General features: G+C 61.8%; 1 protein-coding gene across 2 annotated transcripts; it reads right to left on the bottom strand.

The window, feature by feature from the left end:
• Nucleotides 1-186: 186 nt before the first annotated feature.
• On the bottom strand, nucleotides 187-27,696 carry FLNC (filamin C). 2 transcript variants are annotated; one of them, XM_035021063.1, is made up of 48 exons: nucleotides 27,090-27,696; nucleotides 22,433-22,681; nucleotides 20,769-20,866; nucleotides 20,468-20,618; nucleotides 20,254-20,372; nucleotides 19,964-20,041; nucleotides 19,606-19,768; nucleotides 19,242-19,442; nucleotides 17,943-18,080; nucleotides 17,420-17,546; nucleotides 17,149-17,285; nucleotides 16,763-16,956; nucleotides 16,548-16,661; nucleotides 15,808-15,951; nucleotides 15,482-15,605; nucleotides 15,154-15,314; nucleotides 14,862-14,952; nucleotides 14,604-14,773; nucleotides 14,269-14,386; nucleotides 13,917-14,179; nucleotides 12,945-13,542; nucleotides 12,115-12,288; nucleotides 11,840-12,002; nucleotides 11,412-11,572; nucleotides 10,241-10,408; nucleotides 10,032-10,155; nucleotides 9,381-9,537; nucleotides 9,113-9,302; nucleotides 8,906-8,929; nucleotides 8,540-8,787; nucleotides 8,048-8,128; nucleotides 7,635-7,734; nucleotides 7,266-7,406; nucleotides 6,925-7,053; nucleotides 6,676-6,849; nucleotides 5,892-6,053; nucleotides 5,574-5,777; nucleotides 4,966-5,118; nucleotides 4,753-4,875; nucleotides 4,431-4,670; nucleotides 3,990-4,259; nucleotides 3,752-3,889; nucleotides 3,428-3,543; nucleotides 2,744-2,876; nucleotides 2,473-2,649; nucleotides 2,071-2,289; nucleotides 1,241-1,450; nucleotides 187-1,116 (listed from the first exon to the last, which is right to left on the bottom strand). In XM_035021063.1, the coding sequence occupies exons 1-48, from the start codon at nucleotides 27,442-27,444 to the stop codon at nucleotides 929-931; spliced, it is 8,160 nt and encodes a 2,719-aa protein (XP_034876954.1). In that variant the 5' UTR covers nucleotides 27,445-27,696; the 3' UTR covers nucleotides 187-928. The 2 variants fall into 2 exon arrangements, with proteins under 2 accessions (XP_034876954.1, XP_034876955.1); XM_035021064.1 differs by lacking the exon at nucleotides 8,048-8,128.

Below are 27,696 nucleotides of genomic sequence, written 5' to 3'. Positions count from 1 at the left end.
AGGAGCCATAGGGCAGTCTTCCAGAACAGCGTGCACTTCCCTCTCCCACCCGCCAACTCTCTAGGAGTCTGAGGACTAATCCTGGAAGCCCCTGTCGTTGGTTCTTTCAAGTATTCCACCAAATCCCAGACCTCCCCAGACAGATGGTGGCCACCCATAGAAAGCACGTGCATGACAACAGCCAAGCCTCTGCGACAGGCCACACTTTATTTGGAGTTTTCCACGTAAGCGACTCCCGGCAGAGCCACATGATTTGTGCAAAAATCCCCCCAGAAAGCTGGGCCTCGCAGTGTGTAAAAAAGGCCCCCCATGGGGCAGAGCTGTGCAACCGTAAAAAAAAAAAAAAGAGCGAGAGAGAGAGAGAGAGAGAGAGAGAGAGAGAAAGCAGTCCTCCAGGAAGCCTGGCTGGGCAGCTAGAAACCGCCCGGGGCCAGGCCACGTCCAGCGCTGCTGGGTCTGGGTCTGTTTTCTCCTCCGGTTGTGCTTTCTTCTCCAAGTCCTTAACGCTCTGGGGTTGTGGCCCCCAAGGGGCCAGACCCGGTCCTTAGCAGCAAGGTGGTCTGGCCGGCAGTGCGGTTTGAGGGTGACCTCTCTCACACACGCAGACACCCCCAAACACATGCTTCCCCGCTGGCCTCAGCCCCACCAGAAAACTCGGGGCTTCCCTGACCCCCTCCCGACCCCCAGCCCGCCCTCGCGTCACACTGGCCAGGAGGAGCGCTGCCCTGAGACAGGTAAGGCCCCCCCAAGCCCTGGGGGCATGGCGGGGAGGCTGAGCCGCCCGTCCCACACCCCAGGGCGGGTGTTTGTGGTCTGATTCTGCGCGTGTGCATCTAGGTGTGGAATTTGTGTGTGTGTGCGCATGTGTGTGCGCGTGCACGGGCTGGCCGGAGGCAGGGGCCGAGGCTGGGGGAGGCGCTTCTGGGATTCAGGGCACGTTGACTTTGAAGGGGCTTCCGGGGACACTTTCGTCGCCCCACTTGACGATGAGGATGTAGTCCCCTTTCTCCTTAACGGTGTAGGTGACGTTGTAAACCCGGTTCCCCATGTGCTTCACATAGACCTCCTCACAGGGGGTCTTGGGCCCGTGCACGCCCACCATCATCATGTTGGTGCCTGGAGAGGAGACAGAAGGGGCTGGGTCACCCCAGGGGCCCACAGCCCCTCGGGACCCCCCACCCCCTGTGTCCCTGTGCCCTTGCCCACCCTAGGAAACCACCCCTCTCCTCCCTCAGCATGCCTGCTTTGCTGCAGTCCACGGTGAAGGAGTTCTTCTGGCCCACAAAGGCCTGGGACAGCCCCGGGCCCCGTGTCACCACCTTGCTGGCATCTGAGGAGAACTTAGGGATGGAGCTGTAGCTGGAGCCACGGCTGGAGGATGACTTGGTCATGGTCTCCACCAGAACCGTGGATGTTTCGTGAAGGCTGTGGCCTCCAGACAGCCGGGGCCCTGAGGGACAGAGCAGGGTAAGCACGAGCTGGGGGAAGAGGCCTGCCTTCCCTAGGCTGCAGGCCCTGGGCCCCCGCACTGACAGCCCCTAACAGCGGGAGCCACGTCCCTTCCCCCCGCTGGGGCACCCGGCGTTCCCAGCGAGCCCGGCTGCGTGCACCAGCTTCCGCTTGTCCTGAGGCCCTAGGCCTCAGATGGCTCCAGCCCTCACCCTGGCTTGGTCTGGGAATCCAAGTCACAGGGTAAGAGTCTTGCTTTAAAAAGAACACGTATCCAACTAATCCTTCACGCTGCTTCCGAAAGGAAAGCATGCTAAGTATTTACTGAGCTTTGTCTTCTAGGAAGCAGAAACCTAGAAGCCAGGAGGGCAGAAGATTAAGCTAAAGCTTGGGAGCCATTGCAGGGAAAAGATTCATCAAGTGATGGGCAACAGTAAAGAGGAAGGAGTTGATTTTCAAAAATGATTCTCCGTGGCTGCACAGAATGGTGTGTGTGCGACCAGGCCCACTTATTCCTGGTAAGTTGCCCGTGGTTTTGGGGTCAGACTGTGACCCAATGTGAATGGCCACTGGAGTCCTCCAGGCCGGGCTGGAGGCATGCCCCCCACCCAGGGCACTCACCTGTGACCTTGGCCTTGAAGGGGCTGCCCACAATGTGCTGGGGACCACCGTACTTGATAGCAATGAGGTAGTTGCCAGGGGCCATGGGAGTGTAAGTGACCACATGGCCCTCAGGACACTCCCGACAGTCCAGCTGCACCTTGGAGGGGCCATCGATGGTGACCGACAAGGCCCCTGAGCCCGCGTTCAGGGTGTTGACGATGAACTCTGATGACACGCCTGGGGGTCAGAGGTAGCAAGGATGGGCTGTAGGCAGGAAGGGCTTGGGGCCCAGAGCTGGGCCGGGCCCCAGGCTCCCACAGCCGACCTCGGCAGGGACTCAGCCCTCCGGGCCAGGGCGGTACAGGACCAGAAGTTGAGTACCCCAATATCCACCCCTCTGCCCCAGCCCCAGCCACTCACCAGTAGTGCCTCCCTCAAGCCCAGGACCATAAGCTGACACCAAGCCTGGGTCCCCAGCCTGGCTCTGCTCCCCAACACGGATCTTGAAGGGACTGCCAGGGATGTGGGCACCATTGAACTTGACATCAATAGAGTGGACGCCGTTCTCGTGGGGGATGAAGCGGATGGTGTGCTTATCTGCGGGGCAGAGAGTTGGTGAGGGCCTTTGTTCTTCCCCTCCCCGTCCCCCAGCGGGGCCTGGCACGGGTGGGCAAGGCCAGGGCCAGCTCACCACTGTCCAGCTCAGAGACGTAGCACTCCTCCACCGCGCCCGAGGGCGTGTGCACGCGAGCATCAATCACGCCCCGGGCACCATTCAGCTGCACTGCAAAGGATGCCGGCTGGTTCACCTTGAGCCCCGTCTCCTGCAGAGGGCACAGAGGGTGCTCAGACTCCTGGGAAGGTCTGGAGCACTGCTCTCGCTGCCCGCCTAGCCTGGAGGCGCCCAGCTCAGGGAGGTAGTCAACAAGGCTCTGGGAGGTGGGGGGCAGGGCCTGTGGCCTTGGCATCCACCTGCAGGGAGGCGGACCCACCCAGCTATGCTGGGCACGGTGGGGGATGAGACGATGTACCCCGTCCTGGCTGAGGAGGTAAGACTCACAGTATAAAGCAGGCCAGAGGCCCAGATGAGGAAGGAAGAGTGTGGCCTAGACTGGCCTGGGGGTGGGGGGGCTCCCTGGAGAAGGTGGGTCAATGGGAAGTACTGGAAGAAGCACAAGGAGGCCAGCTGGGGATGGGAGTGTGTGAAGATGATCCTGGGGGTGAAGCATGGCCCCCTGCTGTACAGATACTGGGGGGGACAGGGACTTCTGACTGTCCCTTCCAAGGTCACTGTTAAACCCTTGAACCCATGGACCTGCCTTCAGCTCCTGCCCATGTCTTAGGATGGCAGAGGGGCCCACCCCCGGGCACATACCTGGAGGCTGGTGACGGTGAGGCGGCGAGCGTCATCCGAGAGGGAGGCCACAGGCACCACAAAGGGACTGTCTGGTATGTGCTCATCGTTGAACTTGATGGAGACCTCATAGTCACCTGGGGAGGGAAGGCTGGTCAGCACAGGCCCCTGGGTGGGAGATGGGGGGGGTGGCACCACCCACCCGCCTCATCCCTGGACAGGCTCCTTGGGTCAGGGAGAGAGACTCACAGCCCCAGGGGTGTGGGGTGGAGGGAGATGGGGCAGAGAGCAAGCAGGGGCCCAGGTCAGGCAGGCCCAGGCTCCCCCTCCATCACGGACCCCTACCTGGTTCCTGGACAACATAGGAGACCCCACAGGAGCCATCTTTTCGGTCCTCAAATGCAATCTCCGCCTTGCTGGGACCCTCCACAGCAATGGACAGGCCCCCGGCACCTGCTTCTCGGGTCCAAATGCTGAACTCGGCTGGGGACAGGGAAGCAGGGCAGAGACAGCTCTTCAGCACCACTGCCCATCCCCCCGGCCACCCTGCCTCCACCCCCCTCGCCTGGCACCTGCCCCTCACCTGGCACGCCGGCCACCCCTCGCTCCAGTCCTGTGCCTCCAGCCCTCACTTTGTGGGCACCGCCTTCACCCAGTGGCCCCACAGTGAACTGAAAGGGGCTGCCAGGCACGTGCTGGCCGCGGTACTTGACCGTGACTGTGTGGGGCCCCATCTCCTGGGGCACGAAGCGCACGCTGTACGCGCTGTCTTCTCCCTCGACAATCTCTGCGGCTTCCATCTTGCCCGACGGGCTGGTCACCTGTGCGGTCATGTCCTGAGAGCTGGCCTCACCTGCAAGGAGTGGGGAGTGTCAGGGTGACACTGGGGCCGCTCCCAGCCTTGGACCTCCCCTCCCTCCTCAGTGAAACCTCTTCCTCTGCCCAGAACACCCGCGGCCGGCCGCCTGCGGCCTCCCCCCGTCCTGCCCCCAGGGGACGGAAGGCCCAGCGCAGCCATGCCTACCCTCCTGCCGGGCGATGCTGCCGAAGGAGCCCAGGCGCTCCCGGCCCAGGAAGTCCCCGAAGACGGCGGGGAAGGGGTCTCCGCCGACCTGGGTGGACTCCTCCACCCGCACCTCGCGCTTGGTCTCCCCGCCCCGCGTCTTGCTGATCTCCGTGCGCTCCGTGCGGGTGTACGTGTGGCTGCTACGGGTGAAGGTGCGCGTCAGGCGCTCCTGGGCAGACACCATCTGGAACCAGTTCCCTGGGGGACACAGCAGCAGAGGTGAGTGGGCCAGGCCCACCGGCCGCCCCAGAGCCCTGCCCAGGCCCTTCCGGGGTCACACCTGGGATCTTGAGGTTGAGGTCACAGGTGCTGCCGATGGTGGCGATGGCGGGCGCCTGTCTGCGTCGGGTGATGCTCTCCTTCATGCGACCTTCGCCGGTGACCTTCACAGTGAACGGGCTTCCTGGGAGGGGAGGGGAGGGGAGGGGGTGATCAGGCAGCTCTGACCACCGCCTCGCAGCCTCTCCCTGCCCAGCGGTGGCCCAAAGCTTACCGGGCACGTGCTTGTCAGCAAATTTGATGTTGATGATGTAGGTGCCAGGCTCAGTGGGGCAGTAGGTGACTTTGCACGTGCCGTCCTCCATGTCCTCACAGTTGATGTCCACCTTGCTAGGGCCTTCAATACTCAGCCCCAGGCCCCCGTAACCTGGCAGGACACCAAGGACACACCCCCTCTCAGGCCCTGCCACTCTGCTGTGCCCTCCCCACGCTCCAGGCTCTGTCTGGAACAGGTGCCCAGCATGGGTAATAACCACCGAGGACAGTGGGCTCTGCGGGAGGAGGGGTGAGCCAGGCGCCGAGCCAGGGGGCTGGGGATGGGGCAGTGTCGGGAAGTCCCTCAGGTGGGCCTCTCAGGTTCCAGTGAGTGAGGGAGAGTCCGAAACTCAGGACAGCTGGGCTTTCTCAAATTTGAGAGACGTGACACGGAACATGCACTACCCCCCCAAATGGACCCCGGAATGTGAATCCCCACAGAGACTGGGCCAGGAAGTTCAGGGAGGAGGAAATGACGAAGGGGCCCTGGGCGAGAAAGTTCAAGTCCTCCTTAGAAACACCAGCTGAGTGGGGAGTGGGGGCGGGGGTCCCTGGGGCGAGAAGCACCTGCATTGCGAGTGTCCACGATGAACTCCGCCACCTGGAAGGTCTGTCCCTCGGACAGGCCCTTGCCCCAGACGCGCACCTTGCTGGCGTCCCCGATCTCAGACGGCCCCACCAGGATCTTGAAGGGGCTGTTGGTGACGTGCTTGCCGCTCTTGCGCACGCTTACCACGTGCTCCCCGACTTCCTTGGGGGTGAAGGAGATGCCTGTGGAGAGGGGGTGGTCAGGCACGGGGCCCTGCGCCTGGCAGAGCCCCCCTCCCAACTCCTGTCAGGCCTTCCTCCTCCCCCGGAGGCCCCTCCCCTCGGCCCCGCACTCACCAATGTGGCGGTTGGGCAGGCGCTTTAATAGGCAGGGCTCCTCGTTGCCCGAGGGGGCACGGATGCTGGCGGTCAGCAGGCTCAGGTCACTCTCGGTGATCTTCAGTGACACGTCCGTGGAGGTGCCCACGTTCAGCTGTGACGTGCGCATCGAATCATCACCTGGTGGAGGAGTTTGACGTGTCAGACAGGATTCCAGGCAGGCCATGTCCTCGGGTTCAGGAGACCTCCTAGCTGGACTCGCGAGCTGGGACCACTCAGGGCAGAGAGGCCCAAGGCCCACGAGAGCATGGCCTTCAGTCACACGTTGGCTGCCAAAGATGACAGATGGGCCCACTACCCCAGCTGCCCCATGGGTGCCTCAGGCCTGAATGGGCGCAATCCCTAATCTGTGTATTTTAATTGCAAGTCACGTGGTTTCGTGGAACCAAAACACTAGACTGGAGCAGACAGCACCGACCCTTTGCCTGCCATGTGGTTCTGATCAAGTTGCTCAGCCTCTCTGGGCCTCCTGATCTACCAAAAGAGATGATCGGTACCCTAACTTCACAAGAGTTACATCAGTGACTAAATGAGGTGAGGTGTTTGAAAGCATGGGGGGGTGGGTGGATACTCCTCACGTGTTCTAAGGAATGGAGTGTTCCTTGGATTTGTCCACAGATGACCGCTTTCACCCGGAGGGGCGCGAACCCTAATGCCCTGGGTTACTCGGACATGCTGGGCTTCCCCACCCGGCTCATGCTGGGGCTTGTACTGTAGGCTCATGTGCCCACCCCCACCCCACCTGTGATCTTGGCCGTGAAGGGGCTTCCGGGGATGTGCTTGTCATCAAAGCGCACGATGATGCTGTAGTCTCCGGGCGCCGTGGGCAGGTAGGACACAGTGCAGGTGCTGTCCTTGTTGTCCTTGCAGGTGATCTCGGCCTTGGACGGGCCCTCCACGGCCAGAGACAGACCTCCTGAAGGGGGAGGGGGCTGAGATCAGAGGTCCTGCCCTCCTCCTCCCCCAGCCCTCTGCCTCCAGCTCCCCGCACCTTCTCCAGCGTCCTTGGTGACAATGGTGAAGGTGGCCGGCTTGTTGACCATGCCGTGGCTCAGGCCTGGCCCGTAGGCACTGACGTGGCGGCTATCGATGGCATCCACGTAGAACTGCAGGGGGCTTCCTGAAGGAGACAGACAGAAGGGCCTGTGTGAGCAGGGCTCCCTGTACGTTCCTGCAGCTTCCCTGTCTGTCACAGGGCCTGACTGATGGCAGTCTGCCCCCCCAGGGGCTGGCACGTCTCTGCATACAGCCGCTGCTCCGTGAATATTTGTTGAAAGAAAGCAGGCAAGAACGAAGCCACTGTGGGCCCCTCTGAGCCTGGCCCCGACTTACCAGGGATGTGGTTGCCGTCGTACTTGATCCCCATCTGGTGCAGGCCTTTCTCGGTGGGCGCGTACCTCACCGTGATGGTGCCGTCCTTGTTGTCGGTGATGTTGGGCCGGGCCGTTTTCCCGGAGGGCATCCGTACCTCCCCTGCGGGGTAGCAGAGTTAGGTAGGGGACCCTGCTTTTCTCCTGCTGCCCCGGGAGACAGCCGGAGCAGCGAGCCGAAGCCTACACTGGGGCAGAGAAGGCTTGAGTCTGAGTTCCAGCTCTGCCCAACTTGGCTGGGTGACCCTGGGTAGTTAGCTTCCCCTCTCTGGGCCTGGAAGAGGTTCTCCCCCACCCCCAGCCCTCCTGCCTCAGGGCCCCAGGACCGTACCGGTGAGTGCCCCTTTCTGCACGGTGAAGGGGATGACCAGGTTGAAGGGCCTCAGCATGGACTCCATTGGCTCTGCGGGCACCACCGGCTCTTCCGTGGCCTGCGGCAGGGGAGAGGAACAGTCATTAGCTGGGGAAGGTCTGGGGAGCTTGGCCTGAGTCCCAGCGGAAGTCCGAGAAAGTGAGGAGAGAACAAGATGGTTAATGATGAAACCAGAGCGGCAGGAGAGGCGTGGCAACTGCAAGAGAAGAGGTGCCGTGCTCAGCCCCGGGACCCATCTGCCCAGCCTCATGCCCGCCTGCTCCCCAAGATGGCCCCAAACCATGCCCCAGCCCTGGCCACGGAGGACTAGAAGGAGGAAATGAAGGAGCAGGAGGAGGGCGCGGCGCGGCCCCTGCGGGAGGCGGCAATACCCAGGGCGCGGGGTAGGTGCTAGGCCGACGCAGCTGCAGCACGTCAGAGGGCTCCTCCACGTGGGCCATGCGGTCACACGCCTGGGGGCGAGGCATGGAGAGCACGGGCTGTGGCAGGCCGGAGCGCTCCAGAGCCCACTCCGACAATGGCCCGGGGACCTCAGGTCTTGGGCTGCCCTCGGGGCGGGATGGCTATCTTGCGAGCTTTGCCCTCTGGAGGGCTTCATCGCCCCACAGGGCCACCTTGGGGGCATGGCTAGGGACTGTGGGCCCGAGGGTCGGAGAACTACATGACCAGCTCCTCCAAAGAGATCTGACCGACCACCGGAGAGGCCAGAAACAAGGGCTGTGCTCAACTCCCAAGCTGGGAAGCCGTGGGGACCCGAAGGCTTGACTCCAGAATCCATCAGACGTGGGGGCGGGTTCTGGGCTTTCTCGCTGCTGCTAACAGGGCCCGTCTCCCCAGCCACCGTCCAGGGCCTTGGAGCTTACCAGCACGTGGAAGGGGCTGTTGGGGATGTGCTCGCCTCCAAAGCGGATCGTGATGACGTACTTGCCCGGCTCGGGCGCTGTGTAGTAGATGTCAAAGGTACCATCGTGGTTCTCGACCACGTCCACGTCGAGCTCCGCCCCATCCGGCGTGGACACTGTGCATGTCACCTTGCCTTTGCCTGCCGCCTTGGCATCCACCGTGATCACGGTCTCCTCCCCGATCTGGATGCGGGGTCCTAGGCAGGCACCTGCCACCCAGGAGAGCCAGGTTGAGGGTCTTGGGCGGGGGGTGCTGTGCCCAGTCCCTCTCCATTCCCAGCTGCCCTCACCACCTCGGCCCACAGCAAGAAGAGAAAGGGCACTCACCCAGGCCATGGCCTCCAATGGACACTGGAAACAGAGAAGAGTGTGAGGCCACACGGCCGTGGGGGGCAGGGGGTGTGGGGGGGGGTGGGGGTGGGTCAGGTGGGCTTGCTGACCGGCAGTCCCCTAGGGACTGGGCCAGGGACCTGGAAGAGCTGTGAGGGGGACTCGACAGCGAGCAGGGGCAGAGGACGTGGAGAGCGCACCCACCTGTGACAAGACACTTGCTGGCATCCCCGGTGGGCAGGGCATGGATGCGGAAGGGTGAGTAGGGGATCTCGTCGCCGCCGTACTTGATGGTGATGGTATACCGGCCACTCATGTCTGGCAGGTAGGACACGGTGTACGTGCCATCCCCGTTGTCTCGGATGTTGGCCTTCTTGGGCTTTCCCTCAGGGTCCTGGGAGAGATGCAGAGGTCAGGGTCTGCCTGTGCCCGGAGCCTGACCAGGGAGATGGGCTGCACAGCACGGACTCACCAGGATCTGGACGGTGAGCAAACCCTCCCCGGCATCCCGCGCGTCAATGGTGAACTCCACGGGCAGGCTGGCGGGGATGCCGGAGGCGTTGAGGCCGGGGCCACTGGCCCGCACCTTGCTGGCATCGTGGGCAGGAAGCACCTTGATCTTGAAGGGGCTTGAGGGGCAGAAAGAATGGACAGTTGGCTGGGGTCTCGGGGGAGTCCTCCCCACAGACATAAGGAGGGAGGATTCTGTGGGGCAGGGAAGAGGAACAGACCACATCCTGAGTTTTGTGGGAGGGCTGCTCGATGGCCGGGATGGAGCCTGAGCATTTCTGCATTCCGCAGCAAGACGCTGTGGTTGGTTTAAAGAGGAGGGTGCAGCAGGCTGCCTTCTCCCCCCTCCCCACTGGCCTTCTCCCAAGGCACTAATTGTGCAGCTACGCAGTGGGAGAGCCCCGCCCAAGGAGAGCCCCCGGAGCTGTGCTGCCCCTCTGTGGCGACAGGCAGGGAGCCCCAAGGAAGAGCAGGCTGGGCTGGCTGAGACCGAGGCCAGAGGAGGCCAAGACAGGTAGAAGGGGCACCCCCAGGGCCCTGGCAGGGGCCTGTAGGTGTGGCCCTGGGAGAAGTGGGTTTGGCCACGGCATGGGAGCCCCAAAGTAGTTCTCACCTGCGTGGCACCTCCTGGTCGGCATACTTGACGGCTACCGTGTAGGGCCCATCGGTGGCTGGGGTGTAGTGGACAGTGTGGGTGCCACCTCCATTGTCTAGCACCTCCACGGGCTCGGCCACACCTGGGCAAGGGGGGCAGGGTCAGCAGAGCCTCCTGGCGCCCCGTCCTCCCGCCCCTCCTTCCACCCTGCCCCGGACATTCTGTACCTGTGGGGCCCAGCACGGCCACATGCAGCGGGGCTCGGCCGGCTTGGCTGCAGTCCACGGTGAAGGTCTGGGGCACCCGGGCCCTGACACCAGCCCCCAGCCCTGGCCCCGAGCACTTCACCTTCCCAGGGTCCACCACATCCTTCACCGGCACCCGGAATGGGCTCCCTGTGAGGAGAAGGACATCAGCCCCTACCCACCTGCCAGGGAAGATCTGGGACACTGAGGAAGCTGGTAGAAGGAGGTCTTCCCTGCCTCTGAAGCACCCGAGGGAGGCCAGACCAACTTATGCAAATGCTTAAGAACTTGCTAAGAAATTGTAAACAGGGATAGATAAACTTGGCTGTAGACCGAGGCTGGGCAGGCCTGGAAGAAGTCCTTCCTAAATAAAATGCTAAAAACTGATTTAAAAAAAAAAATCCACTTTGGGGGCACCTAGGTGGTTCAGATAGTTAAGCATCTGCCTTCGGCTCAGGTCGTGATCTCCAGGTCCTGGGATAGAGCCTCATGTCAGGCTCCCAGCGCAGCGGGAAGTCTGCTTCTCCCTCTCCCCTGCTCATGTTCTCTCTCTCTCGGTCTCAAATGAATAAATAAAATCTTTAAAAAATAATAAAACCCACTTTTGACCGTGTGAAATTAGAAAAGGTGGGGGGGCGCCTGGGTGGCTCAGTTGGTTAAGCGACTGCCTTCGGCTCAGGTCATGATCCTGGAGTCCCGGGATCGAGTCCCGCATCGGGCTCCCTGCTCGGCAGGGAGTCTGCTTCTCCCTCTGACCCTCCTCCCTCTCATGCTGTCTCTCATTCTCTCTGTCTCAAATAAATAAAATCTTTAAAAAAAAAAAAAAAGAAAAGGTGGGGGAAAATGTCCAATTGCAGCATGCCCGAGCACTGCAGTCACCGAAGGCGGGACCCGTGGAGGCAGCCAGCCCTGTGGGGAGCAGGGCCTGCTTTGCAGAGCGAGAAGGCGTGAGGCCACCGGCGCTGAGCCAGGCACGCGGACTGTGTCTGAGCACCGGACCCAGGAGGTCTGGCCTGTAGGATGCCAGCTCCGGGCCTGGCAGAAGGAACTGGAGGGGCTGTGGGGTCAACAGCAAGCCCCGCCCTGCCTCTTGGCTGTGGCCCCAGCATCCGCGGCTGCCTCCCCCGAGCTACCCACCATCCTCCGCACGCACCTGGGATGGGCCGCCCCCCAAAGGTGATGTTGACGTCATAGTCTCCGGGTGTGAAGGGGATGTACTCCACGGTACAGCTGCCGTCTTTGTTGTCCTTGCAGGACATCTTGGCTTCCGAGGGGCCCTCGATGGCTAGGCCTAGACCTCCAGTGCCAGCTCCCCTGCAAGGTAACACCCTCATCAGCTCTGCTAGTGACAGTGAGTGGGGAGGGGGAAGAGTGGCTGAATGGGGTGGGTGGAGGAAGGAGGGGAGGCTGCCAGGGGCCCAGCTACAGGGGTTGATCTGAAACACTGGGGGAGGTTTGCTCCTGGTCACCCTTGAGAGAAGATGGGATGAGGCACACACGGGAGAGCAAAGGAGAAGGGCAAGGGGCTGGGATCAGGGGGGCCACAGCCTCAGTGTCCAGATTAGGAAAGGGGGTGGATACCTGGTCTCCACGGTGAAGTGGTTGGCCTTGTTGACCAAGCCACCCTCCAGGCCTGGCCCGAAGGCCCGCACGCGGGTGGGGTCACAGCCCTCAGTCACGCCCACTCTGAAGGGGCTCTTGGGCACGGCGACATCATCGTACAGCACCTCCACCAGATGCACGCCTGGAAGCCGGCCGCACAGAGCAAGTCAGGGCATGCGCGGCCCCCAGCACCGCAGCCACACTGAGTGCAGTGATCAGACCCCTGCCCTCCCCCACTCAGCCCGGGCCCTCACCCTCCTCATAGGCTGTGTACTGCACTCGGTAGGTGCCGTCCCCGTTGTCCGTCACATAGGTGTCCGTCTTAGCACCCGAGGGGTTGAGCACACGCGCGGTCACATGGTTCCCACCCGTGGCTGTTAGGGATCTTGCATCCACAGTGAACTCAGTGGTCACCTCACGCAGGACACCTGGGTCCCAGGAGAGGAACACTCAGTGTGGGTCAGGGGCGGCTTTCCCATAGTCACTCATGCCTCCACCCTCCCCAACTCCCAAGCTGTTCCTCCTATCCACCTGCTACTTCCCAGCCCAGCCCCCCTCTGCACCCCTGTGCACTCCAGGCCAATCTCCCCCTGCCCCTGCTTTGTTCCCATCACCATCCTGTGATATTCCCCTCAGGTGCCCCATAGCCTCAAGGGTGGGTCTGGGTCTTCTGTCTCCCTATACCTCCCCCCCACCATGCCTAGCCATTGGCTGGCCCCCAGCAGGTGGCCACTCACATTTACTGAACAGAGCTGAATGGTCTCCTGACCCTCTGCCCCAAAGCTTTCCCTCTGTACTCGCTCCAGCGGGGTCCGTAGCTTTTTCAGGTCAGGGACGTGATCTGAGAAAGCTAGCATCTCCCCAGAAAGATGCACATGGGCAGACAGTTTTGCCGCGTGAGCAGAGGCAAAGCTCTGTGCCCAGCCCCTGGTCCTTGGTTCCTTCTCTGGGGTATCTGAGCCCTAAGGACTCCAAGGCTGCCCCCAAACCCTCCGTTCACCCGGCCTTGGCCCCCCCCCCCCAAGCCCTCAGCCCTGCTTCCCTCGCTCCTGCTGATGGCTCCCTGTCTCCTCCTCTCACTCACCATGAGGCTCCACCCCGGGCCCCGAGACCTTGATTCCACTGGTGTCAACAGCAGGCTGCACGTGGACGCGGGTAGGGAATTTGGGGACAGGGTGCCCGCCATACTTGATGGTAATGGTGTAGGTGCCCGGAAAGGCAGGGCTGTAGGTGATGTGGTAGGTGCCGTCGGCATTGTTGTGGATCAGGACCTCGGCCTTGACGCCGGCGTCCGACAGGATCTCAATGGTCAGCTCAGCCTCGCCCGCCTCAGAGCAGTCCACAGTGAAGGTGGCTGCCTCGCCAGCCTGGCCGCGCTCCAGGCCTGGCCCACTGGCCCGCACCTTGCTCGGGTCGAACACAGGCCGGATGGCGGCCTTGAAGGGCGAGCCAGGGATGTGGGCTTCGGCAAACAGGATGTTGATGGTGTACTCGCCCGGCTCCGTGGGCAGGTAGCTGACAGCACATGAACCATCACCATTGTCCTGGCACTCGATCTTGGCCTCGCAGGGGCCCTCCACCGTCAGCCCCAGGCCACCTGTGCCAGCCCCCTTGGTGTCGATGGAGAAGGGTGCTGGGGTGCCTACCAGTCCACCCTTGAGACCAGGCCCATAAGCACAGACCTAGGGAGAAGGGCAGGGATATGGGTTCCTCACATCCGGCCCCTCCCATGCTTGGTCTTCAGGGCTCCCCCCACAGCTAAGCACCTTTTAATGTAGCAGCTACTACAGACTGAGTCCTGATTATAACAATTCCAAATGAGGAAGTGGAAGCAGACAGATCAAACCTGGAATTCAAACCCAGGTACGATCAAAGGCCACGCTCCTAATAACTAAGCTGTCTCAAAGGCAGGTCCCAGGACGGAGGATCGCTTGGCCTTGGGTCCTTGACTGCACTCACTCCAGAAACACGGGCCCTCTGGCCTCTGGCCCTGTGACTCCTCCATCTTCCTTGTAAACCCCCAAATCCCAGCTCCCTCCAGCTCCTATCTCCTCACCTTGGACGGGTCAGGGGGCAGGACACCCTCCACAGCAAAGGGGCTGCCAGGCACTGGGTGACCATCGTAGGTGATGTCCACCTTGTAAGGTCCCTCCTCGGGGGGCATGTAGCGCACGGCCTGGGTTTCGGCCCCACCCCCGGGCTCCAGCTTGCAAGGGATGGGCCGACGGGAAGGTGAGGTCATCCGCACATCCAGCTGGCCCTGACCGCCAGCCCCACGTGTGTTCACGGAGAACGCCTGTTCCTGCCCCACGGCCACCTCTGCGGAGAGGGCGAGGGGCGCAATGAACAGAGGCTCCGGCCCACCCCACGATACCCGTCACTTCCGGGTCAGCTCCTGCCCCACTTACTGCTGTTCAGGCCTTGAACTTTGACTTTGCTCAGGTCCAACGGGGGCGCCACATTCACCACAAAGGGGCTCTTGGGGACAGGGTCCCCACCATAGGTCACTGTCACTGCCATGTTGCCCTGTTGGGTACAAGAGGAGGTCCGAACTGGGTGGCTTAGACACAGCCTGGCAACATGCCCGTGGCCAAGGTGGACCTGAGGCTCAGAAGGGCATGGCCAGAGAGGAGGGGCAGCAGGAAAGGGGCCGACACTCAGAAGAGGCCCTAGGAGACTGGAGGAAGGAGATGCAGGACCCTGTCAGCCAGGACAGGTGAGGCGGGGAGGGGGTGGGACACACCTGCTGGACGGCCGTGTACTTGACAGTGTAGGAGTAGTCATGGTTGTCAATGATTTCAAAGTCGCGCACAGCCTCGCCCTTGGCGGCCCCGGCGAAGTGCACATCCAGCTTGGCCTTGCCGGCTCCCTTGGTCAGCACCGTGAAGTGAGTGGGCTTCCCAACTTCCACACCTGGGGGGCCCAGCCGAGATGGCGGTGAGGGCCTGGCGGACGCCCAGCCCCAACTGCAGCCTGGCCCAGCCCCTGCCCAGACACCTACCTGTACGGTTCAGCCCAGGGCCCTCAGCCTTGACCTTGCTGGCATCATGGGATGGGTCCACCTTAATGTGGAAGGGGCTGGCAGGGATCTCCTGGATGGAAGAAAGCCTTGGTGAGGGTGGGCAGAGGCAGCTTCTGAGAGAGCCCCCCGCCCTTTGTGCCTCCTGCAGCAGGCACACTGTCCGCACCCAAGAAGTGCCCCGTCGATGGCTGCAAACTTGTCCCCACATGACAGCGTGTCAGACTCGGAGGGTGCAGGCTACCGGTGACGGCCAAAGCCGAGGGTGGGGTACCTGGTTGGCAAACAGCACCATAATGGTGTAGCGGCCAGCTCCTGGGGGTGTGTACTTGACTGTGAAGGTGTCATTGTCATTCTTGATGATGTCGAAGTCGATGTCAGCTTCTGCAGGGCCCACGACGCCAGGGGCGCACTTGATGCCAATACTCACGTCCCCTGAGGGGAGGCAGGCACAAGGCCATGAGTGGGGTCTCAACAGCCTCCCGCACTTAATTAGTCCCACTCGAACTCCGCCCAGAAACAGGATCTAGCCGGAGCAGGAGCCCCACCAACCCAGACCCCACCCCAGGCCACCCCCGCCCCCCAGCCACAGCCAGGCGCACCTTGCCCAGCCTCGCTGCAGTCCACCGTGAAGTAGGTGGGCTCATTGGCCTTGAGGCCTGTCTTCTCCACGCCTGGGCCATACACCTTCACCCGCTCAGGGTGACTGCCTTCTCCCACGTTTACCTGCGGGCAGGGGGTCAATGCTCAGCACAGTGCCCTTCCCACAAGGCCCCCTTCCCCAGCACTGCCAGTTCAGCCTTAGTGGGACCAGTCTTAGCCTCTGTGGGTGGTGAGGTGGGAAGTGGTGACAAGGGCCCTCCTGTACAGGGGGGGCTCCACCCTCCCTCTGGGACCCAGGCGGCCAGGGGCAGGATAGGAGACGCACCCGGAAGGGGCTCTTGGGCACGTTGACACCTCCCCAGGAGATGATGATGGTGTGTTTAATGGGTTTGGTGGGCACGTAGGAGCAGCGGAAGGTGCCATCGCCATTCGGGATGACCGTGATGTTGACAGGACAGCCATCAGCATCCTGTGGGATCACCAAGCAAAGCCTTAAAGGGCTCCCGCCTCCTCAGAGCACTGGCGCCCTCTGCTGGCCTCAGGTGGCCCTCCTTACCCACTGCCTCCGACCTCAGGCCAAAGGAGCCCCGGGTCACAGCACACCCTGGGAGCCTAGAGATCTGGCTCAAAAACATCTGGGTGGCCTGGCCTCCCAGCCTAGGCAGCTGAGAGGTGTTAGTGGGGGAGAGGCTGGGCTAAATCCACGTTTCTAAAGTTGAACAGTGAACATTTTAGAGAAAAATCATCCTCTCGGACCCAAGAATACATTCATTAATTTAGAGATTAGTGGACACCAGTTTGAAAAACTGATTTGGGAAGCCAATGTCTGAATCAAACCATCTTTCAGTTGAAAAATTATTAGTGCAACAAAATATACTTTTGGTAAAATATGTTGAGATTATCACCAGGAAACACAAAATTTTAAGTTTCCCATAGTTCTTCTGGATCCATGAGAGAGTCAGTCCTGCGATGTTACAATTTGCTTTGCCTCTCATCTGCCCCCACCCTCCCAGGGTTCCTGCCCAGGGCAATGGGGGTGGCAGGACTGGGCAGTGAGTGCCCCACCTGGGCATACAGATTCAGGTCTCCCTTGCCGGCGGCACGGGCATCGATGGTGAACTCCGCAGGCTTGTCCACGATGCAGCCAGTGGGCTCCAGGCCGGGCCCAAAGGCCTTGACCTGTGCAGGGGGAGGAGCGGAGGGCTAGGTCAGGGACTGGAGGAGGGCCCCCTCTCACCCCTGCCCCATCCTGGGCCTGGCGTGCAGTCGCCGGACCGCACCTTGTCTGGGAAACAGTCAGGTGCGGCCGGCTGGATGTGGGCAATGAAGGGCGAGTCTCGGATGTCCTCGTCGTCACAGATGACATGCACGGCGTACTCCCCAGGCTCTGTGGGCCAGTACCTCACATCGCAGGAGCCATCGCCCTTGTCATCACACTCGATCTTGGCCTGCGAGGGCCCCTCAATGGAGAAGCCTGTGCGCGAGGTAGGGAAGATCAGAGGGCGCGAGAGGCAGCTCGGACACTCCATCACCCCCTCAGTTGCCCCAATGTCCCACTCGGTCTCATGCTACCCAACATTCCCACCTCCTGGCCCCCGTCACTTCCCACGTCCCCTCCATCATACCACTCCCCAGCATTCCCAGCTGCTACCACCCGGCCACTTACCCAGCGTCCCCACCTCCGTGCCGATGGCCTCCACCACGAAGTCGGCTGACTTGCCCACCTGGCCCGTTTTCAGTCCGGGACCCCAGGCCCGTACCTTCTGTGCTCCTGCCTCTGGGCTCACCTGTACCTCAAAAGGGCTGGGCAAAGAGGGACCTGGTGTCCATGCCAGGAAGCACTCTGCTAGAGGTAACCCCCCAGAGTGCCAGCAGCCCCTCTTCCTCCTCCCGCCCCATGAGGGCCCACACAGGAAAGCCCGGGGTGCATGGCTTACCTGCGGGGGATGGCATAGCCGCCCCATGTGATGGTCACCACGTACTTCCCAGGCACCACAGGGTAGTACTCACACTCGAACACACCATCCCCAGCCTCCCGCACCTTCACCGGCTCCTCTGTGCCCTCTGGGGGGATGGGGGTCAGAGAAGGGGGTGTGATCAACAGTCTGGGAGTCACAGTTCCTCAATCCCCTCAAGGAGCCCTAGGGACCCAGGCCCACCCTGAGGGCAGTCCTCCTAATAGGCAGGGCTGAAACTCAGGCAGGGACCTCATGTCCTCCCTATGCATGACAGCCGGGGTAGCAGGTAAGGGGAAGAGGATCATTCCCAGCTTGCAGTCGGGAAACTGAAGCAAGAGAGGAGACAATGGGCCTAAGGCCCCATGGTGCCTGTGGGCAGCTTCTCTTTGGAGTCTCTCCAGGGGGGGCATAGTGCGGCTGTCACTGCCCTCAGGGAATCAGCCCCACTGGCCAGATTTCCTCCCTGCTCTCCCACTCCCCAGTCCTGGGCCCTGGCACTCACTCGGCCCCTTGACTGTGACCTTGAGCTCCCCACTGCCGGCACCCTTAGTGAACACCTTGAAGTCAGCCACCTCTTTCACACGCACACCCTTGGGCTGCAGGCCCCGCCCAGAGGCGCGGCAGGCGTTGGGGTTACAGGCTGGGGTTGGAGAGAGAAGATTAGGGGTGCTGAGGGGCCTGAGACACAGCCTCAGCCCCTCACCACTCCTCCCCCACCTCGCTGGGCATAGTCTCGCTGACTCGCACAGGCACGAGCTCGGGCCTCATGCCATCCGCCCTCCCTAGCACTCCCTGGAGCCCCTGACACTCCTGGGGCCCTTGGGAGCCATGCTGGACGGGGAGCCGGCCACAAGAAACCCTTCCTGCTGGGCTTCTCAGACTATGGCACACAGCACGGGCGAGCAGACCCGGGGAGGGGGAGGTAAAGGGGGGGTCCAAACCACCCAGAGGCACCCACCTAGAGCCGCCTAATCCTTCTCAGTCAGACCCACCACAGCAGCTTTAGGACTAAGTCATGCCACAACACACTGAGCAAGGCCACAGATCCAACACAGCATGAAGCCCGCCACGGATCGCAGGCAAGGCAGGGAAATCAGCCTGCCACAGAACGCCACCATGGCAATGAACCCAGACCTTGCTGCTCAACACGGGCCAAAGAATGGCGATCTCGGCCTGCCACAGAACACATCAAATGGCACCGAACCCGATGGGAGGGCCACAAAACCGGCAATGACATGTACTCCAGGCCTAGCACGGGACGCAGGCAATGGCACGGAACGTGGGGCCTACCACGGAATGCCACGGAAGGGGGGCAGTCCCACACGCCTGGGCCCTGCCACACAGCACAATGCGGCCAGTCAGCTATGGCCATGCCGGCCCCGCCTCCCCCGGATACTACGAACGTGGCACCACCTTCTTGGCCTGGTGGAGGATGGGCACCGAGGACCCCGAGCAGCAGGGAGAGAACCGCGTGGCGGGAGTCACCACCTGAGGCCTGGGGTATGGGTGCTCATCACATATGCCCCTGCAACCCTCCCAAGGTGGCCCCTGTCTGATATGCTTTACTGTGGTCTCCTGACCCTCCCCGGGGGTAGTGTGTGGAGCGATGACCGGGATGAGGTCTCTCCGGAGCTATCCCCCTCCCCTCCACAGCTACACTACCTATTTTAAAGCTTCAACTGACTCCCGTTCTACCCTGGATTTGCTCCTTCGATTCCCATAAACCCTCAGACCCAAAATTTGGGGGTGATTCTGTGTCCTGGCCTCAGTGAGGGTGACTGTGGGGATGAAGGGCCTTTACCTTCTGCCACATGGACAGGGAAAGGGCTGCGGGTGATGGGGGCCCCGGCGAAGGCCACGTGCACCGTGTGGGGCCCCTCCATCACAGGCCTGTAAGTGCATCGGAACGTGCTGTCTCCCTTGTCCTCCAGGGCCACCTCCACTGTGTCCCGCCGGCCCTGCGGGTCCACGATCACCACGGCAACATCACCAGTCCCGGCCCCTGCCGTGCACAAAGGCCGTGAGCACCCCTGCTCCAGACACACACAGCCACTGTGGGCTCCCCCGCTCTGGGCCCACCCACTCCTCTGTCCCAGGCCCCCATCCATGTCACCCCATGTGGTCATGGGCTGCCGGGCTGCCACCCACCTCGGGCCTATTCTTACCCGCCGTGTAGATGTCAAAGTAGGTGGGTTTGTTGGCCACGTTGCCCACAGGCTCCAGGCCAGGGCCACGGGCTGACACCTTGTTGGCATCCCCCAGGGCCATGCCCACGTTCACCTCAAAGGGGCTGCGTTCAATGTTCTGGCCAGCAAAGAGCACGGTCACCTGGGGTCAGGGGGCAAGCATTAGCTTCTCAGGGAAAGCAGTTCTGAGAGGGGATGGATGGGCAGAGCAGAGCCAAGGATGGGGAGACGTTGGCCACTGAGTGTGCTGGGGTGGGGGGGGTGCGAGCTGAGAGCGGGGTCCACTCGGCCAGAGCTAAGCATGTGACTGGAATGGGGAAGGTCTGCAGGGAGATACCTTGTGCAGCCCAGCGACCTTCGGCACATAGGAGACCGCGTAGGTGCGGTTCTTGTCGTTGTTGGGAACCACCTTGGCCTATTGGGAAGGAAAAAGACAGGAGGTCACAGTGGCCGCAGCCCCTCCTGACCCCACAGTGCCTGGCAGCCCGCACGGTGATGCCCCCCCCCCCCCAGCCCCCAGCATGCAGCGAGCTCTGGTGGCCATCTCCCAGCCACCCTGTTGCTAGCCTGTGGGTCTCTGGCTCCAAGCCCATGCCAACCCCTCTCGTCCCCAGAGGCTCTCCATACCTCCTCAGTGTGGCCCTCGGGGTCCTCGATGTAGACCAGCACCTCGCCCATGCCGGCATCCACCGTCTGCACGGTGAAGTGGGCGGGCTGCAGCACGGTGTTGCCGTGGGGCTCGATGCCTGGGGGACAGAAGGCAGAGCCGGGGTACTTAGGGAGCTCCATCCTAGGATGTACCCAGCTGCACAGGGAAGACGGTCAGGGGCTCAACACCTACCAGGCCCATAGGCAATGGCCTTCTTAGGGTTCAGCTGCTTGGAGCGAACAGGGGCACCAGGTTTGAGTTTGGCCTTGGGGAACTGGGACAGGTAGGTCATGACAGAATGCTCATCCACGTTGGGGTCCACAATCTCCTCGGGGGCAATCACCTGCCACGGGGAGGAATGGAGTCACAGGGTGCCCTCGACCTAGCAACCCCACTTCTTTCCCACGTCCTGACTGGGCCTCCTTATAGACCCAACCTCCATCCTGGGTCCTCTTGCCCCTCTCTTCTCCCCCCATCCCGTTTGCTCGTGTACCTGGGGCACCCCGAGCCAGTCGTCCGCCTGCTGCATGGCCTCCCGGGCGTTCTCCACAGGCTGGTTGGGGTCCCAGGCCTCCCAGTCAGGGCAGAGGCCTGGAGAGATGGCAGAGAGAGACGATGATTAGGGGAAAGCTGCCAGTCAGAACGCAGAGCATCTGCTCATCCGACAGAGTCACACCCACCGCCACGCCGCTCTAGGTCCCTGAGCAGCCAGGTTCCTGCTGACCCCTTACGTTGTGGCCCATCGGCTGGGATGCCCATCGCTGTTGAGAAGCGCGGCAGCCCTCCCTAGCACCAACAATGAGGCCTTTCTGCCCTGGCTGACGCAGCCTGGCACCAGCCCTGCCAGTCGGCCTCCTGCCTGCCCAGGCCCCAGCGCAGACCCTGTGAGGACACCCCCCATCCCTCCAGCCTCATTCCCGCTACCCCAGGGGTGCGCAGGGGAGGTCAGAGGCCCCGTCCTGCACATGCCTCTGACCTGTCCCCCAGAAGGTCTTCTCACAGCCGCCCTCAAGTCCCAGAGCTCCAAGCACTTCCCACATCAGCTTTAGGGCATAAGACACCCTCTCCTTCCTCATTGACCACTTGGGGAAACTGAGACACTTAAGGGCACGTTTTCAGAGGATGGGTTCTCCTCTGTGGCCACCCAAAACCCATCTCTCCTAACAGGAAGAATGCTAAGGCAGCTCCAGATCACTCCTGTCAAGGGGCACAGAGGTTGGGGGGTGCTTGGTCCAGGCCAGAGCTGGAGAAGGGGTGATGCTCCTGGGTTGGGAGGGGGCCGGCTCAAAGGCTGGAATCCATGACGGCCGGAACAGCTGAGCTCACTGCTGGCGGCCTCACCAGCTGTGGGCAATGGCTCAGCAGCTGGGAATGCTTCCCAGGCAGCCGTGCCCCCGCCTCCCGCCCCCTGCTCCCCGGCTGACCCTAGGCTGGGGGAGGATTTTCCCAAGGGGCTAGGAGCAGAGCTGATCCACCCAAGTGAGAAGACAACTTCTCTTCTTAGGCAGTGATGGTCAGAGAGGGAGCCGCCTGTGGGGCAGGGCACTAGTCTGTGATGCCTCAGTCTCCTCGTGGGTCCTGAGCTGCCCCCACCTGACTAGGCCGGGACCTACAGTGAGAGAGGGCAGGGCTGGGTCACCAGCCACTGGGCGGTGCCACACCAGCTTCAGCCCCTCCTCAAGCCTCTCCCAGGGTCTCCCAAAGAAGAACCTTCTCAGGGTCCAGCTCCCGGCCTTCTGGCTACAAGTCCTACCACATTTCTGTCCTCTCAGCTCAGCAGAAATTGTACCCCTGTGGCGAAGTAGGAAGCTCCTGGAGCAGGAAGCTGAGGCCTTGGGCTCTAGTTCAGTTCTGTCACAAATAAGCTGTGTGATCTTAGACAAGTCACTGGCCCTCTCTGGACCTCAGTGTCCTTGTCTGTAGAATGAGGAATTCTGAACCTTTTGCTGCAGCTGCAGGATCTGGCACACCCAGCAGGCAGGGCCTGACGCCAGCAAAGATTCTCGATTCTCGGCTGGAGCAGGGGGCAAGCCCCCTCCGCCCCCACCCCCCGCCCCCACACTCCGACTCCCCCAGCCCTGAGATATGCATTCTGACAAGCACAGGCCTCAGTACCACCAGCGAAGGGCTCCAGGATGGGCCCACCGGCCCACTCACCAGGGGCACAGTTGTCCACCAGGGCGCCCAGAGCCTTGCCGTCCTGCCAGTCGCGGTTGAAGTTAGTGATGGGCAGCTGCGGCACCTTGTTCTGGATCCAGCCGAGCAGACGCTGTTTGGGTGTCTGCTTGCGGGCATCCTCGTCATCCTCATCTTCCCACATGGGCATGGAGATGGAGTAGTGCAGGATCAGCGTCCAGATTAGACCCAGAATCAGCTTCAGGTTCCCATCCACGATGGCCTTGCTGTCTGCAGAGCAAGGAGGCCAAGCTGGGCTCAGCAAGGGGGCTGCCCTCCCCAGCTCAGCTCCTGAAGCTGCTGCTAGAGCCCGGGGGAGGGTGGGGTGGTGGGGGTGGTCAGAACTCCTGATTCTGGAACCTGCCCCGTTCTCTGCCTACCAAATTCTCACCTCCCACGAGGCTGGACCGAGAAGCCTAACACTTTTGGGTCCCTCCCTTCGGAATGAGGCTGCTTCCCCCGCAACAGGTACTTTCACCTGTGGAACGGCGCATGCGTGGGCCTCCATCAGGCTACAGGCATCTGGGCAATTATCCGGGATTGTAAGCCTCTTGGGGGCAGAGGCTGTTTTGTTTCATTTTTTAACAGTTTTATTAAGGTATGCCTGACATCCAAGAAACTGCACATATTCGAGTACACAACTGGATAAGTATGTGCCCGTAACACCATCACCATGTCATAAACATCCATCTCTCCCCAAATTTCTTTGCATCTGTCCCTCCTTGTCCCCCCTTCCCAGGCAACAACTGGTCTGCCCTTGGTTACCACGGATTAGTTCGCATTTTCTAGAGTTTTATACAAATGGAATCCTATAGTATGTACTCTTTTTGTCTGGCTTCTTTCACACTAGACACTATTTTATTTCTTTATGCTCAGAGTGTAGAACTTAGTAGGGTCTCAAGTACTGGCTGAATGGATGAATATTTTAAAAACTGAATTTGGAGAGGAATAGAACTAACCTGGCTCCAGCCAAATTCTCCTCTGAACACCATAAAAGGCTTTTGAAACAAAGTTCTGGAAGGAGGGAGGGGGTACAGTGCAGACTTTGGGTAAAGGCTTGAAAATCATGCTTTCAAATGCTGGGGCCAGTGGGATTTCACATGAGTCAGGAAGAATGTCACCCATGTGGACTCAAGTCTTGGAAGCACAACTCCCCACCCATCCCCTCCTTTGGGGAATACCAGCACCAGCTCCCCAGGATTTGGGGGACCAAGTTCTCCTTCCACAGCCAGAGAGAAATATCCAGGAGCTGAGGTGGACTAGAATATAGCTCTTTGCAAACCAGCTTATTTGTAAAGGACAACGCAGGACTGAAATCCGTCAGCTTCCCTGAACACCACTTTTAGGGGGCTGGGGGTGGCTGGGAGACTCAGCCTTGTTTACTGGTGTTGCCTGAGAGACAGGAGAGGGTGGGGCTGGAGGCACCCCCCTTTACACATCTTTTCCTCCTTCTCTAGATCTTAGGAGAAAGGAGTTAGGAGACCAAAGGCCTGCCTTACTCCAGCACCCCCCACCCCACCCCACCAGCCCCCCAGAGGCAGAATCGCAGCCTCTGCATCCCTCTGGCCTCCAGCTCTAGCCCCCTTGGCTCCCCCACCCTTTCACTGATTCATCCTTCCTTCCCCGGCAGCTCCCCAGCCCGCCCCCTCGCCCCCCCTGGCTCGGCTGCAGCACAATGGTTTGGCAGCTTTCAGATTCCATGACACACTCACTCCGGGCCTCCCGGTGCCCCAGGGCGCTCCAGGGCGCTCTCTCAAACACACGGTCCACAAGACTTTCACACAGTCTTGACATCCAGTGCCCTGCCGCCTCTTACCACCCGACAGCCTCCAAAGCCAGGGCGCACACACCCAGCAGTGCTTCTTGCAAACTGGGGCCCGATTCCTGGCAGGGAGGCCCTGAGGTTGCTGGGGTGGGAGGGAGTGTCATTCATATTTGCTTCAGGGAGAAGTTTCTTCCCAGTAACTGGCCCTGGGCCAAGCAGCAAGTGGTCCACTGTGGCCTGGGGCAGGAGAGGGGCCTAGAGCCCGGCTCTGGAGCCATGACCTTCCTCTCCCTACCCGCCTCCGCCCCCAGGCCAGGCAGAAGAGAGACGCTCCGTCAAGCCAGGCGTCAGGCCTCCTCCCTCACATGGTGGAGCCACCATTTCTTCTCCAGCTGGGGGACACCCCCAAATGGGTGGGAGGAGCCTGACAGCGGTCCCTGAGGCCACCCCAGGCCTCAAGTGGAGGGGGAGGAGAGAGGGCCTGGGCCAGGGAGGTGCTGGCCAGCTGCTGCCCCCTCCCGCCCCTCCCTCAGCTGTTGGCTCTAGAAGGAAGAGCAACTGGGGAACAGCTGCGGCACAGAGCTGCCTCATTAGGCCTCTTTGTTTGGAGGGGTTGAGGGGGTGGTGGGGGCCGGGTCGGGGTGTTGGGGTAAGGGCACACAGCTCATCAACCCAGGCTGAGCACCCCTTCCTCAGGTGGACTCCTCAGCTCCCAGCTCCCACCCCACTCCTAGAAAGGGAAGTGGGGAGTCCTTCTGACCCCCTCCCAGGTGCCCAGATGCTCCATTTCAGTCCTGGGACAATGCCCAGAGGAGCCCCCCACCCCATAGTCCCTTCCCACCGCTACGTGGGCCAGAGGGAATGAGAGGAAGCAGAAGGCCACCCCTGGTGGGGAATCCCTTCACATCTCCCTGCTGCCGGCGCCCCCTCCCCTCCCCCCTCAGCCTCAGGCCCGCCCCGAATTGCTGACAGCTTATCTCATCAGCGCGAGGGAGCCACTTGGCCCAAATGGGGAACAGTTCCCTGTCCTCTCAGCAGGAACCGGGAATGAGGAGCGTCCCTCCCGCCCCCAAACCATGTTTTGCTTCTTCCCCCTCTACTCTGAGCCGGCCCCTCCACAGTTGAGCCAAGGGGCCCCCGAGCCAGGCACCGCCATAGGGGAGGGGAGAGGTGCGCTCAGGAAGGATGAGGCCTGGAGAGGGGCCGGCCACCCCCGCAGTGGGGAAGGGAGGGGAGGGCTGAGCAGTTTCCTATAAAGTCCTGGTGAGGCCCCAGGCCCTCCCCTTGAGACCCCACCTGGGACAGTCAGTCCTGTAGGTCAAATCCCAGCATGCAAGGGGGATGACAGCCCCAGAGCTGACTTGTCTCTGACTTCCCCCACACACCCTCTGACCATCCCCAACACACACACACACACACACACACACACACACTCATGTAGCCCTCAGCCCTACTACAAACACCAGGGCCCCTTCCCCCACCCCCTGTCCTCAGGCTTGTCCTTCTGGAAAGCTCAGAGACATCTGCTGTGTCACGGAGGCAGGGCTATTTCCAGGCCAGAGCGGGTGGGGTGGGGGGGCAGTATTGGGGCAGAAGGGGTAAGGCCTAGAGAAGGGACTGGACAGGGCAAAGGGCCCGGGACTGGACAGGGCAAAGGGCCCCGGACTGACTTCAGCTGCTAATTCAGGAGGCCTAGAGATGCCCTGAGGGAGAGTGGGGGGTGGACAGACATTCACTTATCTAGAATAGGCTCTGGGGTAGCCTGGTGGGGGAAGGCACCTGACCCTGTGTGAAACTCCTCTCCTGGGGCCCTGGGGTATACCCCAAGGGGCCCTTTCGTGTAAATCACAGCAAGACTCTTAAAAGCTCACCACAGGCATAGGGGGTCTTCCCCAGGCCCCTAGCCAGCAGGGAGCACTGCAGGGCTGGGAGGGAAGGAGCAGCCTCTGGCCACTCAGAGCCCACCCTCAGCTCCCCGGCTCAGGCTTGGAAGCCTGGAGTGCCTCCCCACCCCCACCAGCACTGATACACCTTCCAAATCTGGTTACACTCAATAACTTCCTCCCTTCTACAGGCCTTCTCCTCCCTCCCCTCAACCCAGACCGTTAGCTGCAGCCAATCCGGGCCTAGCGGGTGGGCTGGGGCCTGGCATGGACTTGGGGGAGCACCCTCCCAGGCAGGCTGAAACAGGAGGTGGACAGGCAGGGGTTAAGATTCTCTGCACTCGCTCAGTGCCTTTTTAGGTTTCTGAGTCTGGGCCCTGCCTGCCCTGGCCCAGGGGCCAGAACCCAGCTGCTGTGCACATGCCTGTGGAGGGCCCCAGCCCCATGCCTGCCCGGCCACCAGCTCTCCCTCGGCCTCCAGCCCTCCCATGGGCAGTGGTTGGGACCTGCCTTCAGCCCAGTCCTCCCCTCGTGGAGGTGCTGAGAGGCAAAGAAGCTATTTGCTTTGTTTAGGGAGTAGACACCCCCCAGGAATCAGTAATGGGCACGGACCCTGTCTTCTCAAGCATGAGCTGGGATGGCCTGATGGCAAGGAAGGGGACAATGAGTCGAGTCGGGTTGATGGGAGTGTGTGCGGGAAGGCTGAGCTGGAGGACTTAGGAACGGTAAGGTCTGGACTCCCCCGGACCCCCCCCCCCCAGACGCCGCTATAGGGACAGACCGGTGTGCAGGCAGTGCCCTCGTGGCCTGCGTTGATGGACGGGGAAAGCCGGGGCCAGGGGCCTCTCCCTGTACCAGGGGGTCGCCCTCTGCCCGATCTCAGCTCCCCGCCCCCACCCACCACCTGTGTCCGCCGCCCCCACGGGCCGGCCCATTCTCAGGTCACGTCCCCCTCCCCCGCAGCGCCCGCGCCCTGCTTGCCCGCACTGACCGATGGACACAAGCTTGATGTGCTCGCGCTCGAGGAACTCGAGGGCCACGGACACGTTCTCCAGCTTCATCTGGCGGAAGTTGGGGCGCGGGTGGAACTTGCGGTACATGCGCTTCTGGCTGAGCACCTCGAGCAGCGCGATGAGGCGCAGCCCGTCGCTGAGGTCGCGCTGCAGGTCGGTCAGGCGCTTGCCCACGCACTTGAGGTGCTCGTTGCACCAGCGCGTGAACGTGTTCTGCTGGATCTTCTTCCACGGCGCGTCCTCCGCGAGGTCCTTCTCCGTGGACGGCATGTCGTCCACCTCGTCGCCCAGGCCGAGGCCCGCGGCCTCCGAGTAGCCGCTGTTGTTAATCATGCTGGCGCGGGGCTGGGGCGGGGGCTGCGCTGCCTACTGGGCTGGGGCTGGGCTGGGGCTGGGGCGCTGTCGGGGCGCTGTCGGGGCGCGACCGCGGGACTCGGCGCTCTGCGCTGCGCTGCTAGCAACTTCTCTCGCGCCCTGGCTGGCGGGACTCGGCGGGCCTCCTTGGCTCCTCGGCCGCGCGCTCTCTCTCTCTCTCTTTCTCCCTCCGGGGGCGGAGCGGTGCTCGGGAAGTGCGGGCAGCGCCGG

This window comes from Mirounga leonina, unplaced genomic scaffold (assembly GCF_011800145.1).
Source record: "Mirounga leonina isolate KUSES-001 unplaced genomic scaffold, KU_Mleo_1.0 Mir_174, whole genome shotgun sequence".
Lineage (NCBI taxonomy): Eukaryota > Metazoa > Chordata > Mammalia > Carnivora > Phocidae > Mirounga > Mirounga leonina.
This window is presented reverse-complemented; position numbering and strand designations above follow the sequence as displayed.